This window comes from Leptonychotes weddellii, chromosome 3, assembly GCF_054177405.1.
Source record: "Leptonychotes weddellii isolate Sample4059 chromosome 3, ASM5417740v2, whole genome shotgun sequence".
Lineage (NCBI taxonomy): Eukaryota > Metazoa > Chordata > Mammalia > Carnivora > Phocidae > Leptonychotes > Leptonychotes weddellii.
The window spans coordinates 87750105-87768926 of NC_138371.1; the positions used below are offsets into that span (position 1 = coordinate 87750105).

Below are 18822 nucleotides of genomic sequence, written 5' to 3' on the forward strand. Positions count from 1 at the left end.
TGGGGCCCAATCCCAGGACCCTGAGATCATGACCTGAGCTGAAGGCAGAGGCTTAACCACCTGAGCCACCCTGACAGCCCTCCATCTGCATTCATAGAAAAATTTTGTCTAAGCACTCCCAAATATCCAGTGTCTTCAGGCAGTTAGAGGAGCAGTGTTTTAGTGAGGTGGGATCTTGCCTTGCCCTTTCTTTCTGCCTGTGCCTTTGATACTGGAGACCCTGTTCCAGTAGCATCCAGTATGTGCTTTATACCCAAGCTCTTGCTGTAGGTGCAGTGGCTACATCGTTGCACTTGATAACACTGCAACCTCACTGCCCTCACCATCCATTGTTTCCTTGGGGTTAATCTCCAAATGGATGGATACAAGTGGTTCCCAGTGGCATGATCCTATTTCATTCTTATAAAATGAGGGATTTCTTACTAGTTAACCAAATTTTCCAATTCAGGGAACAGAAACGATAAATGTGTAATGATGTTACCTAAGTTCTTTTAGCCAGAGTAAAAATGAATTCATTAAACAGAAGTACATGGAAGCATCATATTTTTTTTTTTAATTCATTTCAGTTAGCCGTGTGTGTGTGTGTGTGTGTGTGTGTGTTTGGAAGAGATAAGCGGGGTATAAGCAATACCAAAAAGTACTCAAGTAAAATATATTGGATGTTAGAAGGGAGAATGCTATGGAGAAAAATAAAGCTCGAAAGGAGGGAAAATTCATAATTCTAGCTTCCCATTATTACATGGATTAAGACCTCATAGTTATCGCTAGAATTAGTTTTATGGAAAAATGGGCAGAGCTACTTTATTGTTTAATTTTAATAGTATGTTTTGTTACTGTTACCACTATTGTTATTTTGGTTAAGTGTTCTAGGCAAAAGCAATAACATATACAAAGACAGTGGGGATGAGAAGGCCAGCAGGGTGTGTTTAGGAAGAACATACACAGAGTGCTTCTGGACTGAATTCATAGCAGGATTCAAGTTCTGACTCTGCCACTTCCTTGCTATATGACACTGGAAAGTCTGTTACCTCACTTTCAACGTGGAGATAATAATAGTATCTACCTTACGGGTAGATATTGAAATTAAATGAGAAAATATTGTGAAAGTGCTTATTAGCACAATGCCTGACACAATAAAGTTTTGTGTAAGTTTTAGTTAAGATGAAATTAATAGGTCAGGAAGCCTTAACATGAGTTGAATTTTTCTGGTGATGACTGCTGTCTTCTGAACAAGATTTGACTTCTTCATTTCACCTTAGCAACAACACACTCTAGTATTCATGCAGGTAATGGTTTCCTGGTTTAACCCAGGAATATCCTACCCAGACACTATGGAGCGCTCCCACCTAACTTGTCTCAGTACCAGGGAGCAGTTAGTGGGAATCTTTTTTTTTTTTCTTTTCTTTTTCTTTTTTTTCAAGATTTTATTTATTTATTTGAGAGAGAGAGAGAATGAGAGAGAGCACATGAGAGGGGGGAGGGTCAGAGGGCGAAGCAGACCCCCGCTGAGCAGGGAGCCCGATGCGGGACTCGATCCCGGGACTCCAGGATCATGACCTGAGCCGAAGGCAGTCGCTTAACCAACTGAGCCACCCAGGTGCCCAGTGGGAGTCTTGATATTATTCTTTTTTTGTCTCATTTTAAAATTTCATTTTTAAAAATTTCATTTAAGAAATTCATTTTCTTTTTTCATTTAAAAAATTTTTAATTTTAATTTTAATTTCAGTATAGTTAACATACAGTGTTATATTAGTTTCAGGCATACAATACAGTGATTCAACAGTTCTATACATTACTTAGTGCTTATCATGATAAGTGTACTCTTAATTCCCTTCACCTATTTCACCCATCCCCCCCACCCACCTTCCCTCTGGTAACCAGCAGTGTGTTCTCTATGCTAAAGAGTTTTCTGATTTGTCTCTCTTTTTCTTTTTTCATTTGTTTTCTTTCTTAAATTTCGCATATGAATGAAATCATATGGCATTTGTATCTCTATCACTGACTTATTTTGCTTAGCATTGTACCCTTTAGATCCATCCATGTTGTTGCAAATGGCAAGATTTCATTCTTTTTAATGGCTGAGTAATATTCCATTACACACACACACACACACACACCACCTCTTCCTTTTTTTTTTTTTTAAAGATTTTATTTATTTATTTAACAGAGAGAGAGAGAGAGACAGCGAGAGAAGGAACACAAGCAGGGGGAGTGGGAGAAGGAGAAGCAGGCTTCCCGCCCAGCAGGGAGCCCAATGCAGGGCTCGATCCCAGGACCTTGGGATCATGACCTGAGCTGAAGGCAGACGCTTAACGGCTGAGCCACCCAGGAGCCCCACACCACCTCTTCTTTATCCATTCATTTATCCATTGACATTTGGGCTGCTTCCATAACTTGGCTATTATAAATAATGCTGCAGTAAACATAGCGGTGCATATATCTTTTCAAAATAGTGTTTTCATAGTCTTTGGGTAAATACCCAGTAGTGTGATTACTGGATCATAGGGTAATCCTATTTTTAATTTTTTGAAGAACCTCCATACAGTTTTCCACAGTGGCTGCATGGTTTGCATTCCCACCAACAGTGCAAGTGGGATCTTTTTTCCACATCCTCACCAACACTAGTTTCTTGCGTTGTTGATTTTAGCCATTCTGACTGGTGTGAGGTGATATCCCAATTGTGGTTTTGATTTGCATTTCCCTGAGGATGAATGATGTTGGCACCCTTTCATGTGTCTATTGGCCATCTGGATGTGGGTGAAGTTACTTTAAATAGAAGTACCCAGTATTGTTACTTGAAAAAGCTTATAAATCCTAATTCAGTGACACCTATATTTAATGGTTGAAAATCTGTTCTGTTACTATTCATCTCTAACTTCCTATTCTAATGTTCAGCAACCATAATCTTAGAAGCAAATGCTTAAAACTCTTTTTTTTTAAGATTTTTATTTATTTATTTATTTATTTGACAGAGAGAGACACAGCAAGAGGCAGAACACAAGCAGGGGGAGAGGGGGAGGGAGAAGCAGGCTTCCCGCCGAGCAGGGAGCCCGATGCGGGGCTCGATCCCAGGACCCTGGGATCATGACCTGAGCCGGAAGCAGATGGTTAACGGCTGAGCCACCCAGGCACCCCACAAATGCTTAAAACTCTTGATCTTGGGTAAGATTAGAGAAAATGGATATTACCTTCACGTTGTGAAGTAATTTGGCTGTGAGAAGAGGTGAGTGTCATTATGACAAAGGCCCTGCTTACTGCTTGGCAGACACTATAATACATGCTTACTTAAACTATTAAATTCTTATAACACCTCTGTAAATTGACTGTTAATTCTCTTTCTGAAGATGAAGGAAATAAGGCTTAGAGAGATTAAACAATTTTACCTAGGGAACAGAGCTAGTAAGTACCCAAACCAGGATTTGAACCTAAATCTTGATCCGAAGATCCTATCTATAGTCATCACACCTTTCAGCTTCATCCGCTGGCTTGAGCTAAGAAGAGTGAGCAAAATAACAAATCCATTGGTTTTAGTCGAAACCGTTTTCCAGAGCTTGTTCATGATTTGGCCCTGCTTAGCTCACCAGCTGTATTTTAGACTCCACACTCCAGTCGCTCTGCACCTAGCCCCACTGGATTCCTTTCTGTTCCTCAAGCACCGCATATTGGGGTCTTTGCAGACGTTGTTTCCTTTCCCTCATCCCTCTTTTCCCTATATGCTTACCTCCTTTTTCTCTTCTAAGTCTTAGCTTAATATCATTTGCCTGGAGTCACCATCCAACCACTTTATGTAAGGGAGGTGCCCCTTCCTCATTTAGATTCTCTCATCCCCAGTGTGTTTCCTTCATAGCATATCAGCGCTCAGGAGCCAATGTGTTCATTTGTTATGTCTTCCTCTGAGGACTATAAGCTCTTTGAGAGCAGGAACTTCTGCCCTCTTGGTTATTACTCTATGAAGCAAATTTAGAATAGCATTTGGAGTATAATACATTTTGAAAAACAATTGAATAAAGAATGGATGAATGACTTTGAGATTTATGTATTTGTTTCTAATTGGAAACAGTGTTTAAAACATGTTGATGGATGTATTTGAAAAGTAATGTCTTTGATAACTTTGAGTGTCCTAAATCTTCTTTAAATCTTGATCAGGATACTAATAGCATAGATACAAACTATTATAACTTCCTGCATTAACAGATTTCTGCCTTGGTTTTGATATGCCTAATGGTCTCATTTAAATAATTAACCTGAAGAAGAATATTATTTAATAAGAATAAAACTCTTTAGCTAACTATCTGCAACGAAGTTATACTGTTAGAGAATAGCAGTTTTAGCTAGGTAAAGATGTGGTGCGCTGTCTAGCCTAACTGAAATATTGTAGAAAGTATAAAGGCTAAATGGGTAGATCCAGGTCCAGAAACTCAGGAAAGGGATTTTTCCATAATATCAGATCAATTCTTACTCTGTAGTTTCCACTCTCCCCATTATAAGACATATAAGAGCAGTAGATTACAAACAGCACTTAATCAAAACAAATCTATTTCAGAAAGAATCAGTATTAATCAAAGTTCTCAGTTTATCTCAAATCCATAAGAAACAGGGGCGCCTGGGTGGCTCAGTTGTTAAGCGTCTGCCTTCGGCTCAGGTCATGATCTCAGAGTCCTGGGATCGAGTCCTGTGTCGGGCTTCCTGCTCAGCGGGAAGCCTGCTTCTCCCTCTCCCACTCCCCCTGCTTGTGTTCCTGCTCTTGCTGTCTCTCTCTCTGTCAAATAAATAAATAAAATCTTAAAAAAAAATCCATAAGAAACAAAACAGTAACTTTCATGGGTACCTTGACATAGAAATCATTGTACACTAGTCCATCTATGGCAGATGTACTATAGACACAAAGGACTGCAGGCTAGATGTTCGAATAGAAAGTGAAAGAAGTATCAGGTTCAAGAAGAAATCAATCACCAAAAATTTATTTTGCTCCATAGTTAGCAACTGAAACTATTGCATATGAGCCTCACACTCAGAAATCACTAATTTAAAAAAAAATCATATTTAATAACCTATGGACTTCTATAAATCTATGTTACAAAGGCATTCCTTATGTTTCAGAAATGTCTCTTAGAAATACAGTTTGATTGACAAAAATTTACACATTTAAAAAAATACACCTTGCTTTCATATCTTCCTAGAAGCCAGGTTTTTATCTAAGAGACAAAAACCAAAAACTGACAAACAGCAACAACAAAAAACCCAAAACCCCAAAACAAATTAGACTATGTTTTTATATAAGGAGATAAAGGGGAATGGACATGTTTCATCCATGTAAACAATAAGCCGAAAGAATATATCAAGCATTCTATGTAGTTCAAAAGTAGCATTTTTACTCGTAAGTAATTATCATAAGACCAGTGTAATCAAACCTGTCTTGTCTCCTTTATTCTTATTTTTCTAAGGTCAACAGCAACATTGGCTTACTTATTTTTTTTAAAGATTTATTTATTTATTTTGAGAGAGAGAGAGCTCACAGTGTGGAGGGTGGGGGGGCAGGCAGAGGGAGAGAGAGAATCCTCAAGCAGAGTCCCCGCTGAGCACAGAGGCCTACGTGGGGTTTGATCCCAGGACCCTGAGATCATGACCTGAACCAAAATCAGGAGTCAGACACTTAACTGACCGAGCCACCCAGGTGCCCTTGGCTTGCTTATTTTTAGATGGTAGAATATATGGGCCACAGTGTAGATGACTATGGAATTTAACTTTCTTGTGAATAAGAGGATTTTTATGCTGACTCTATATAATTCCAATTCTCTTTTTATAGAATGATCCAAGGATATAGAGAAAATATTTATCTCCAAGGAACTCTGCATATAAGTTACAGATGCATTGACTCCTAGAACTGAGAGGAACCAGGGATTATCTTGTCAAAAGTCTTTCCTAAAAAGATAGATAGTCCGAATTCTGGTGACTATTGTAATGAGGCTTTATTTGTCTTTGTGTGTCTGCATGTGCAGGAATACATGGACTCCAATAAATACATTGAGCATCTTCTAACTCAGCTCGAGGAGCAACACAGAAGTCTATGGAGGTGAGTGTAATCCATGCCTATAACCCAGAGCAGCCTTGATAGCTTTCATGTTGATCACAGAGGCAGGGAGTTGGCAAAGTGTCTCTTCTTACACTTGGTGTCAAAAGCACCTTTGGAAGCAAAAGTCACCAGAGGCTCCTTAGAGAATTGTATTCCCTTAATCAAAGTGAAGCAGCAGTGCCAGAAGTTGTCCTTGAGTCAAGGACCTGCTCAGAGCTGGGAGAATGGTGGAAATCATGACATTTTGTCAAGGTCAAGAAATTAATTTGTCAAAGGCCACATAACAAACTTATGTTGTGGGAACTAGAATTCAAATTTCTCTGACCCTTGCCTGCTTAAAGATTAAGATTTTTCTGTGATTGAAAAGTTGAATACAGCTGCTTAAAATGTCTGCTTCTCTTCATATTAAAGGAGAATATTTTAAGAATGGTGTTCTGTAGGCCTCTCATGTTTAGTTTTCGTTCTATGTCCTGGGTTCTGATGCTCGGTGAAGAAAGGTGTGGGAGAACATTGGTGCAGGTAAACTGGAAAAGGCATATTCTCAAATTTCTTGTTCCCTGGGCCTCTTGGGAATTGAGTCTGATCAAAATGATTGTGTTGTTATTTTCTAGATCTTTAGGGTCCATGTGATCATGTTCTGCATAGGCGCTCCTATGGGATCTGCTATTCCTTTTCCTAAATTACTATAGCTCATGTTATCTGGAATAAACATGCTAAATATGCTAGGGCTTAATTACATTATGGCTCATGTTGTACCAGAATTGTTTAATGTAATTAGCTTTGTCTCCCAAGGGTCAGTAAGCCCCTGAAGTCCTTTATTTCTTACCTCTTGGCAGCATGGAGGAGAGTGTTCTCTCTGTACACAGAGATGGTGGGTAAAGATTTGCTAACCCTGTGGCTTTCTTGCCCAACCTCATTCAAATGTATCACCATTGGTCTCTGTACCAGGCTATGTTGCCCCTTCTTCAGGCATCTTATAACAAATCCTAATAACCTTGAAATTTGTCTTCTCTGAAGGATTGTAGTTCTTAGTCAAAGTGCCTAATAATTCTATTTGTTCTGTCCTTTATATTAGTTTCCCTGCTAAAGAACAGATCTGTGCTTATAGTAATAGACCCTCTATTTCTCTGCATGGAAAAAGTAGGATACAACAAATGTATATAATTTTTAAATCTGCTTGCTGCTAACAGACATATATGCTAATTTTATATACCTCTATGTGATACCGTTAGATGTGTTTTTGAGACCTATAAATGGTGTCGGTAAAGTTTTCTTTTGTTAACCAGTGTATTGTATTAATAAAACCAGCAACAATGTATTTATAGTTATGTATCTTTCAGATTAGATTTCCCATAGATCTCCTCCAAGGTGCAAAAGGTTATTTAAATGAAATGTAACATTTACTTCCAACTATTTATATAGGATATTTGTTTTTCCCTATCTTTTAAAAGAAAAAATATACACAAAAGAGGATGAATACCATCTGATGAAAAAAATTAGAGTTTAATTTGGTCAGTAAGTGTGTCTTCTATACATCATTGGGGAGGAGTAGAGTTTCGCGGGTCTTTGAACCAAAAAACCTGCATGGAAAACGATGTTTTCCTCCTTTGATAAGATAGCTAATAAAAACCTTTTGGTCTTCTTGGATTGGATTGAATGAAAATCCAATTTCAGGCATAGACTTAACCTAACATAAAGTAAGAGCTCAGAATTTTGTGTGCTATCACTTCTATTTTCCTTCAGAAATAGAAATATTGCTGCTGAAGTAGCAAAGCTTTATACATAGTGGCAGAGGATCTAATAAAAAAGCTTCATTTGAATAACAATAAAGGGCAATAATGACATTTGAATAGTCAGAATAACTACCAGGGAGAAGATGGAAATGGGTAGTATTGAAAAGAAAATGAAAACCAGTAATAGCAGATTTATATACTATTTATTGAATCATGAAATTATCCTTGATTATATTTTATAAACAGATCTTGACTGACTTGAAGTGATAGGCTTTCTGATGGTTAGTACAATATCATAACTGCAATTCTAGCCAAATTGTTTTTGGGTGAAGGCTGTGTCAGTGAGCATACAGTGAGCAGTGTGGGGAAATTCTTTCCAGTTATGATTAAATTTTTAAAATACTTTCTTGAGTTAGGGTACAATCTGTGATGTGCAGAGGATCATAGGAATAGCATGTCACGTATTCAAGCACAATTGGATTGTCTGAAGTTAAACAAATGTCCCCATAAGTCAGTATAAATGTTTTTTCTGATTTGTATTATGCCTTTGATTTATAGTTGCTACAGTTTTCATGGAGTGGGCTATTACCATTGCTGCTGATCTTTACTGATGGCCTTCCATTTATATTTCAACCTACATGTAACTTAGACAAAGCCTGAATACTTAGATGTTCTAACAATAATTGTATTGTTGGCCACGTTGATTTATGGCCACGTTGTTTGAGGATTGATCACAAGTGTGATAGACACATGGCATACTATTGCAATTGCTTAATGATGAGAGAATAGGACCAATTGAAGATTTGTTACAAGATTGGATACAAAAAAATAAGTCTTTCGTTATTTTCATGGAGGCGGCTACTAGTCTTTAATAAGTTGTAGTTGTTTCTTATAGCATAAACATCTGCTGTGACACAAATATATTGTCCTAATTATACTCTCAGAATAACTGGTTATTTTGGTGCCCTGTTTAGTATTCTACTGAAATAGACCTATAACCTTTCTCTGGTTTTCAGATTGCAAAGGAATTTGAAGTTCAAATATAGCTGTCTAGCAATGAGCAGTCATTTAGCTCCAAAGACTTTTTGACACCAACAGAAAACTCTCATGTAAATTCATCTGAGTAGGTAGAGTCAGAATCTAAAACCTAGAGTAGGACTTGAGCATAAGTCTGGATGGGCCTACTTTGCTCAGCATCTCCCTGCTTGATGACAAAAAATAAACATCCCCAGGGACAGCTAGTTTACTAGTAGATGTTGAAATGGGAGGCTAAATTTCTCTATGTTCATTTGTTTTATTTTTTTATTTTTTAAATATTTTATTTATTTATCTGTCAGAGAGAGACACAGCGAGAGAGGGAACACAAGTAGAGGGGGTGGGAGAGGGAGAAGCAGGCTTCCCGCCGAGCAGGGAGCCCAATGCGGGGCTCGATCCCAGGACCCTGGGATCATGACCTGAGCCGAAGGCAGATGCTTAACGACTGAGCCACCCAGGCGCCCCTGTTCATTTGTTTTAATGTGGAACATTAAGAATAGGAGAGAAAGGTTTTTTTACACCTAATGCTTTTTATATCATCTGCTACCATTTCTGATTTGGCTAAATATATCTGACTGACAAGAGAAATCATAAGAAAACAACTGCAGAAAAAAACTTTCTTCTAACATTTGACAGAAATCTTTATCCATTCGCAGCTTCAGATTAAGAGTTTAGAACAAACACAAACAGTTGGAAGATACACGTTGAATTCATGAATATTTATGGTGTTAATGACTCTTTCATGTCACATGTGAAGTTAAGTGTGAAAAATGGAAGCGGCATAATACTATAGAAATGGAAAGAGGTCTGCGAGTTTTGGAGCCTTGGACTCTTGGCCTGGCCTCCCCAAACTGGCCACGGGGATATCATCTCTGGAATGAGTTTCCTTTTCTGTAAAAAGAAGCTATAACTAAAGCTAGTATTTAAGATTACTGAACACTAAGATTATTTGAAACCCATGATGGTTAAAATAATACATTTCTGTAACATGTGCAAATACATGTTTAATCTTATTTTGCTCTAATTATGCAGCTGGATCATTTTGTAGTATTTAATACATATATCATAGAAAGCTTCCAAGAACATAAGTAGAAACCAGTAAAATAGCAGAAATACCTAATGGCTTGCTAATAACTCAGCCAGACAATATCAAAGTGTTCATTTCAGATTTTCATAGCTCAAATTGGAGACAGTGTTATCGATAGGCTGTACATAAAGAATAAGGTTTACATGGCCAAAATTAAATGACAAGATCTGGTGAATACAAAGTGCCAACTACTAGCCTACAGATCTCAGATCGGAGTCCTATTTGAAGAAGCTGTATGTAGGCTAGGGATTCTCAGTCAAGGCACTATTGATATTTGGGGCCAGACCATTCTTGACCTTGGGGGGGTGGGAGTAATGTTTTCCTGTGCATTTATAAGTTGTCTAACCACATACCAGTACCAAACCCCCTGTTGGGACAACCAAAAACGTCTCCAGACATTTTCCACATGTTCTCTAGAAGTCAGAATCCTCTTTCCTCCTTGTTGAGGACCAGTGGTCTAAATGATCTATGAGCATTTTCTTAAGCACATTTCAAGGAAAATGAATACCCTGGGTAGCTGTTACAGATTTTTAAAATGAGTCACTCTGTGGTCAAATTTGAGATATACTAGGTGAACCCAAGTTTTAAAATGTTTGAATTCTAGAACTTCACAAAGCCATTTAAATGGCTAACATGTGCTATGAATATCAAATGGATATAAAATAGAACTTCTTCTTCTTAAAAAAATCCCATCTTTCTTGCAGCATCTATTCTGACTAAAGTTCCAAGAAATGTATTTTGGAAAATAGTGATCTATCTAGTTCAATAACAAAATATACAAAAACATGGTTGTAACTATTTCTTCCCTCTTCCTTTAATTCACTGGTACTGGGATGGGTACTATAATTAAAGATCAGCTAATAGTGTGAGGATTCCAGGTTGTTAGTAGAAGGGGAATGCAAATATAGGAAAAGACAATTCATCACCATTTTCCTGAGGGGCAGCCCAAGCCTCAATACCAAATTCCAAGAATCTAAACAACTATTGATTACAAGTTATGTTGGCCCTAGTAAAGCTTTTAACTTCTGCTTCCTCAAGGGGACAAGTGATGGTTTCCTACATCATCAGGGGGAGTAAGATATCTAATTTAAAACCATGTATAGGTCCCTGGCTGATATAAAAGTCCCTAAGGCCTACCCCTTCCAACAATAAAATTATAATTTTAGTGTATCCAAACTTCAAAAACATTGAATTTAAGTATAGTTGACATACAATGTTACTAGTCTCAGGTATACAGCATAGTGATTCAACAAATCTATACATTTGCAAAATGCTCACCACAGGTAAGTATAGTTACTACTGGTCACCATACAACATTATTACAATGTTAATGACTATAATCCCTATGCTGTGTTTACATACCATGACTAATTTATTTTATAAATGAAGTTTGTACCTCTTGATCCCTTTAACCTTTTCACCCATCTCCCATCCCCTCTGACAACCACCATTTTGTTCTCTGTAGGAGTCTGTTTCTATTTTGTTTGTTTCATTTTTTAGATTCTACACATAAGTAAAATCATATGGTATTCATTTTTCTCTGACTTCTCAGTTAGCATACTACCCTCTAGGTCCACCCATGTTGGAGCACATGGCAAGATTTCATTATTTTTTGTGGCTGAGTAATATTTCAGAGTGTATCTGTGTGTGTGGATGTGTGTGTATGTGTCTGTGTAAAATCATATATTATTTATCAGTGGACACTTAGGGTGCTTCCTTATCTTGGCTATTGTAAATCATGCTGCAATAAACATAGGGGTGCATGCATCTTTTTAAATTAGTGTTTTTGTTTTCTTTGGGTAAATGAAATTCTACTATCCAGTAGTAGAATTACTGGATCGTATGGTATTTCTATTTTCAATTTTTTGAAGAACCTCTATACTGCTTTCCAGTGTTTGCACCAATTTACATTCCTACCAGCAGTTCACGAGGGGTCCCTTTTCCCTACATTTTCACCAAAACTTGTTATTTCCTTTTGATTTTAGCCATTCTGACAGGTATGAGGTGATATCTCATTATGGTTTTGATTTGCATTTCCCTGATGATGAGTGATGTTGAGCATCTTCTCATGTGTCTGTTGGCTATCTGGATGTCTTCTTTGGAAAAATGTCCATTTAGGTTCTCTCCCCATTTTTAATCAAATTATTTGGGGGTTTTTTGGTGTTGAGTTGTGTAAGTTTTTTTTAAATATATTTTTGATATTAACCCAGTATCAGATATATCATTTGCAAGTATCTTCTGTTCAATGGGTCATTCTTTGTTTTGTGGATGGTTTCCTTTGCGGTACAAGAGATTTTTACTTCGGTGGACTCCCAGTAGTTTATTTTATTTTATTTTTTTGTTTCCCTCGCACAAAGAGGCATAACCATAAAAATGTTGCTAAGGATGGTATCCACGAGATTATTTCCTGTTTTCTTAGGAGAGTTTTATGGCTTCAGAACTCAGATTTAGGTCCTTAAAACATTTTGAGTTTATTTTTATGTACGGTATAAGAAAGTGGTTCAGTTTTGTTCTTTTGCATGTAGCTGTCCAGTTTTTCCAACATCATTTATTGAAGAGATTGTATATCCTTGCCTTCTTTGTCATAGATTAATTGACCATAAATACATGGGTTTACTTCTGAGATCTCTATCCTCTTCCATTGATCTGTGTGTCTGTTTTTGTGCCAGTACCATATTTTTTTGATTACTACAACTCTGTAGTGTATTTTGAAATCTGAGAGTGTGCTACCCTCAGCTTTGTTCTTTCTGAAGATTGCTTTGGCGATTCGGGGTCTTCTGTGCTTCCAAAATTCTTTAAAATAAACTTCTACTTTTGCTTTCTGGCTTATCTGTGATTCTTATTCTAAGAAAAGAGGTAAGAGAAAAAATGGACAAAAAGTATTGTATTCCCATGATTCAAAATGCTACTTATCTAAGAATGAACTCTGAAATGAAATGATCCACCTCCCAAATACTCATACATGTTTTCCCTAATTTCAATATATTTACACATTTTTTGGGGGGGGATAATTGGCGCAACTGCCTAAAATTCATCTCAGCTCTAATCTCAGTTTCTATAAAATGTGAGTGATATTAAAACTGCTTACTGAGAGACTGCATGCTCTTACTCTATCTATCCCTGGAAAAAGAGAAGTCTTTCTTCGTGTGTTATCTAGAAATTGTCTTGGAGTTGTAAAATAGAATTAAGAAGCAGAAGCACATATGCCCTGAGAAATGTCAAGCCCAGAGCTCTTGGAGATTTATCCTCTATGTATCTTGGATTTTAGAATCAAATTATCCAGGCATCTTAAGAATTAGCACATCTCTACCCTCATGGGGTTAATTTATGTAGACTAAGGAGATGCCGAGCATTAAACAGGTTGCCTTTGCGGTAATCATAGACTTCCACTGGGAGATCTTAATTGGCAACAAGTAAAACTGCTCTGCATGACTTCTTAATGGTGGACACCAAATAAAATAAGAACTGTGATTTGTTTTCTAAATCCCTTCAGGAGAAAAAGAGGCTATCTCTGGGGAATAGAATGTGTAGCAAACAGAGAGAGCTCAGTGCTCTGTAATAGCAATAAAAGCTCTGAAAGCAAACCTCATGCTATGCCAACTCAATAAGAGCACATGGTCTCCCAGCTCTGCACCTCTCTGTCTCACTCTGCCGGGGTCAAAGGAGACCAGGGATAGCACGCTTTACATTATCTTCCCCCTCCTCTCAACCCTTGGGCTGGATTTCTAAATCATAGCTGGATTCTAGGGCAAGTGTAAGCACAAGGGCCACCCTGGAAACCCATCAATGTCACTTCTCAATTACCCACCAGGGGTTGTTTGAGAGATGCAGACAGTCTCAAACCCCTGCCGAGATAAGAGTATTGCCTCTAAGTCATGCCCTTTGCCCAGCATAAGGGAGAATAAATCAGAGCTCTGGAAACTGGGTATTGCCACATGCTTCAACAGTTAGGTCATCTCTGGACAGGGCACAGGGGGGCTGGTGGGCTGAGCCGTATCCCAAAGGATGCTTACTCTAGCCTGATGCTGGTGCTTTAGAGGAGCCAGGAAGCCTTTCGGCTTCTTGTAGCTCTGAAGCCCTGGGGGAAGTGGCATTCTTGTCTTTAAGGTGACTTTTGTTCAGTAGCAGAAGGGACTAATAGAACTAAGCCCAGAAATGTATCTGGATTGACTGAACTGGAAGATCACTCAGGTTCGTAATTGACCTTGTACCTGAGGATTTATCCACATTATAGTTTATTTAGGTGACCTGTATGTGTTCTGCATGTTTAACTACTTATGGAGTTGCCTGGTATTTGAATTCAGGTCTTCTGGGGTGAGGAAGCATCGAAAATGCCAGAGTAAAACTCTACATTCACCTTATATACATGATTCCCCCCCCTTTTTTAAATCAAATTTGTCCATCCTTTAAATTAAAGGACAATGCTAATCCAGCAGAGAAGGTATATTTAGGTCCCAACCTCATAAATATTTTTTTTTTTTTAAAGATTTTATTTATTTTTTGACAGAGAGAGAGACAGCAAGAGAGGGAACACAAGCAGGGAGAGTGGGAGAAGAAGAAGCAGGCTTCCCGCTGAGCAGGGAGCCAGACATGGGGCTCAATCCCAGGACCCTGGGATCATGACCTGAGCCGAAGGCAGACGCTTAACGACTGAGCCACCCAGGCACCCCAACCTCATAAATATTTTAAATAGACTTTTTTTTTTTTTTTAAAGATTTTTATTTATTTGACAGAGAGAGATACAGCGAGAGAGGGAACACAAGCAGGGGGAGTGGAGAGGGAGAAGCAGGCCTCCTGCCGAGCAGGGAGCCCGATGCGGGGCTCGATCCCAGGACCCTGGGATCATGACCTGAGCCAAAGGCAGACACTTAACGACTGAGCCACCCAGGTGCCCCTTTAAATAGACTCTTTAAAACCTTATGGGTCTCATCCCCTTCTCTTCACTCCAAATTGTGTTTGAAAGAAAATTCACATATATTTGTCAAGATCATTCTGTGGGGCTAGTTGGAGGAATCTGCAAAATAGCTTTTAGGAGACTGTCCTTCAGAAATCCAGAGGCTTCCCTGAGGAGGGTGTGTTTGATCTGACTCCTGAGGAGGAACAGATCTGAAGGCATGAGGGCAAAGGAAGAATCAGTTACTGAACCCATGTGATTTGAACTGCCTTTAAGACTTGAGAGTATAACTGTATATAAGATGATGAGAAATTCAGGTCAGGAACTTTTTATAGTTAATAAAGCACAGTGTAGTTGAAGGCATTAGATGAATCTACAAAGATATAAAATTTCCCTCTAAGATAACTGGGGAAGCATCCCCACTTTAAAGATGGATTTATTGCTGCCGTGGGAAGCTTGAGTTGAATCATGTTGTACAAGCGGGTCCATGGATGCTTTGAAAATATTCTACTGCTCGTTTAAATGGGTTCATGTCCTTCAAGAAACACTCTCAAAATCCCCCCAAATATTTTAATGTCATTCAGATTTGGGGGTCATCCAGGGACGTTTACCCTTATTTAATCTGAAGATATTTGGCTTCAAACAATTTGCTATTTTTAGGTCCATGCTTATCTTACTAGGATGGCCAGGAACCTAATGTGATTTATTTATCTGAAATTAAATAAGGAGCCTCAAGCGAGAGACGTTTTAGAGATTTATTTAGAGTAATAAAGATCCCAAATATTCCCTACTAAGTTGAAAGGAGAAAAACTCCAGCAGGCAACAATATAAATGACCCATTCGATACAAATGCATGTGTTGAGGCTGAAGTACACCCACAGTAAGAAGTGATAAAGTGTCTTTTTCTGCGGAAGGAAGGATGAAATGCCTAATTTACCCTGGCCTTCTATTTAATTTTAGTTTTAATGGAAAAAAATCACTAATTTGTTAGTGTTTGAGCATACTTGTGGTTTTTTTTTTTTTAAGAAATTGATTATTAGGATATAACTCTATGTATTTCTATATGGGCAACTCTGGAGCTGAAAGGAGTAATTTTTTTTCTTTTTTTATTCTTTTTCTTTTTTTATTTGCTTACCCCCCCATTCTTTTTGATCTTCTATATTTATTTTTTTTAAGATTTATTTATTTGAAAGACACACACACAGAGAGAGAGAGGGCAGAAGGTGAAGGCAGAGGAAGAGAGAGAATCTCCAGCAGGCTCCATGCTGAGCGTGGAGCCCTATGCAGGGCTCGATCTCAGGACTCTGAGATCATGACCTGAGCTGAAATCAAGAGTTGACCCCTTAACCAGCTGAGCCACACAGACACCCCTTGACCCTCTGTATTTAGAGGCCTGGCAGCAAGCAGGAAGTTCTCCTCCAATTCTGGGGAGAGCTGTCTGGGCCTCTGTGAAAAGAGGAAATACAAACTAATTTTTTTTCTCTCTCTCTCTCAGAGGCTTTAACTGTAGCACATTGAATACTTTTGAATTACAAATTAGACCTCATAAATAATCCAACAAAGAGCTGAGGATGGAAATGCACCCTGGGATCAAAGAACCAGGAATAAGTTGAAATTGTAAAGGAGTTGGTAGAGGCATATCTAGGTATGTCAGGGCAGAGAGAACTTCTAAGATGCGAACGTCTCTTGCAGGGTTGGTGGAGGTTGGCCACCTCCGGCTGGTCTCATGGCCCAGGAGCCCTCAGGAGATTGCTTTATGGAAACCTGACTGACTTGCTGCTCTGGCGTTCGCTCTTTACTGAACGCTCACTGATTTGAGTATCGTACATGTACTCTCTGTGGAGATAATCTTAGATTTTCACCGGCAATCACCATGTGCCTGAGAGAGAAAGACCACTGTGGCTCTCAGCTCTGCATTACTCTATTAATCCAATTTTATTAGTAGGGGAGATCTCTCATTTAGACCCTAGGGATGCTTGGGGTTTTATTCCCGCCTAGTCCAATTAAGGAGGACAACGCTTCAGCAGAATATTCTAGACATGGAAGAGTGGCTCTGTCCTCACCTTCAATGACCACTATACTGGTTCCACTCAGGTAGTTCTCATTCACACATGCTTATTGTCTAATTTTCTCATGAGGGCCAGTCCTATTCCTCGGGTCTGTGGCCTGTGGAACCAGGTCTTCTCCTTCTCCTGTCTCCCATAGCACTTAGCTTAAGACCTAAAACTTCAAGCATGAAGCTTCATTTACCTCAAAACCAAAGGGACAACTGGAAGCATTTTAGTCACCTCTGCAACTTAGTGACTTAGCACATTATCAACACTCAAATTACTTTTCTATCCATGGAAGGGATTAATGATGATTCAAGAAGAGGAATTACTAAAGGCTTATATGTTCATTAGGGATGAGCTCAGCTCTCTTTGTAAATCCAGGCAAGAAAAAAAGTCAAGAAGCTTAGTAAAAAGTCATCAGTCTCTATGGTGTACAAATGCTAAAGGGGACACACAATTTAAAGACAGTTACTCTTAGAAAGTTAAAGATGGGGACACTTAATAAAGATGGGCATGTGTTGTTAGTGATAGATATTGGGAAGGGTGCTTGTTTCACTAGGCATTTATTTTATGCTTCTTTCAAGATGCAATCATACGCTAAGAAGTTTTAAGGTATGTCATGTCTGTAGGATGGGTGCACAGCCTGGGAAGGGCTCTAAATTGGTATTTCTGCCCCCCAGTTTTACTCCCTTTAGCTACCAATTGCATCTTGAGCTGCAAATAACCTTATCAATAGAAGCAATGAAAGAATATCTTGTTATTTTGAAAGAAAAGAATTAAGAGATTATGATGGGTTAAAAAAATCCACGATAAAAATCAATACCTGAAATAACAAGCATTTATTTCTTGTCCAGCTTGTGTAAAATGAATTATAGAAAAATGTTAGAGGCATCGAGTCACTTTTTAAAACAGAATCAGGGCTTGATCTGAAAGGCTAGAAATGGGGTGTTTGCAGAGAGGGTTGTAAGCATTTCATTAAGACAGACACGTTGAAGTCAGAGTAGAGTTCAGCATAAGTAAGAGTGACATAGACTGCCTGACCGAGCGTGAATTTCCAAAGAATTCATGGCAGGGAAAACAGCGGAGGGAAATAAGGGAAGGTGGCAAAAGAGAACAACCAACAACTAAAAGGAAATGGCCATGTTCTTAGCTAAGTGCTTTAGATAATGTAATTACAAATAAGGGACATGCTCTGTTCTAAAATACGATGTCTCCTCTCGCTGGGGCTGGCATCTGGGGGCTCAGCAGTACAATCAGGGTCTCTGTTCAGATGGTTTGCTGACTACACTTACTGTCAGGAAGTTTGTAAAAGAGCATCCCTGGTTTATCGCTTGCAGTGTATAGTTCAGGTCATGATGCTGCCACTTGCTGTGTGGTCCTGGGACAGTCAGTTAGGCATTTGGGGGGCTGGGTTTCCCATTGATATCAGAAAGGGGTAAAATAAGTGAGTTTGGCAGTCCTTTCCTGAGAGTTCACAATTTATAATTCTTACCAATTATCTTATAGGCCAACTGAAGAGCTAGATGAGGTTGGGAGAGAAGCGATAGACGCACAGGATTGGTGTGGGCAAAGTGACCATTTCCCTTCCTGAAAGAAGGCAGCAAATGATTTTTATGGACCTCGTTTTCTTTCAGCTCTAACTCTTAGGCTGTGTTTTGGCATGGAATCTTCCAAAGGTAATAAAACAGCATGCTGGCAGACACAGGGCACCAGAGCAGGGTTAAGAGTCTGTGACCACTTTCAAAAGGTTTTTCAGGAAATTGTCCTGTTGAATAATGTTTAAGTTTCCACAGAGGCTCTGAGCACAGCATGGTATATAAAAAAAAGTCAATTGCACAATATTAAAATTAAAAAAAAAAAAAAAAGCAACTCTGGGGTATGGTCCCTATCAAGGGAAGTTGAATTGTCTTCTGTTGTCTCTTCAGTAGTCCCTGGAGATTCACAGACTC

At 38.7% G+C, this 18822-nt stretch overlaps 1 protein-coding gene across 1 annotated transcript in view; it reads left to right on the plus strand.

The window, feature by feature from the left end:
- NCKAP5 (NCK associated protein 5) overlaps positions 1 to 18822 on the plus strand; it is a 797038-nt gene that overhangs the window by 234197 nt on the left and 544019 nt on the right. The window contains exon 3 of the mRNA XM_081814565.1: positions 6000 to 6073. Within this exon, the coding sequence (XP_081670691.1) occupies positions 6000 to 6073 (74 nt within the window). The remainder of the gene's footprint in view (positions 1 to 5999; positions 6074 to 18822) is intronic.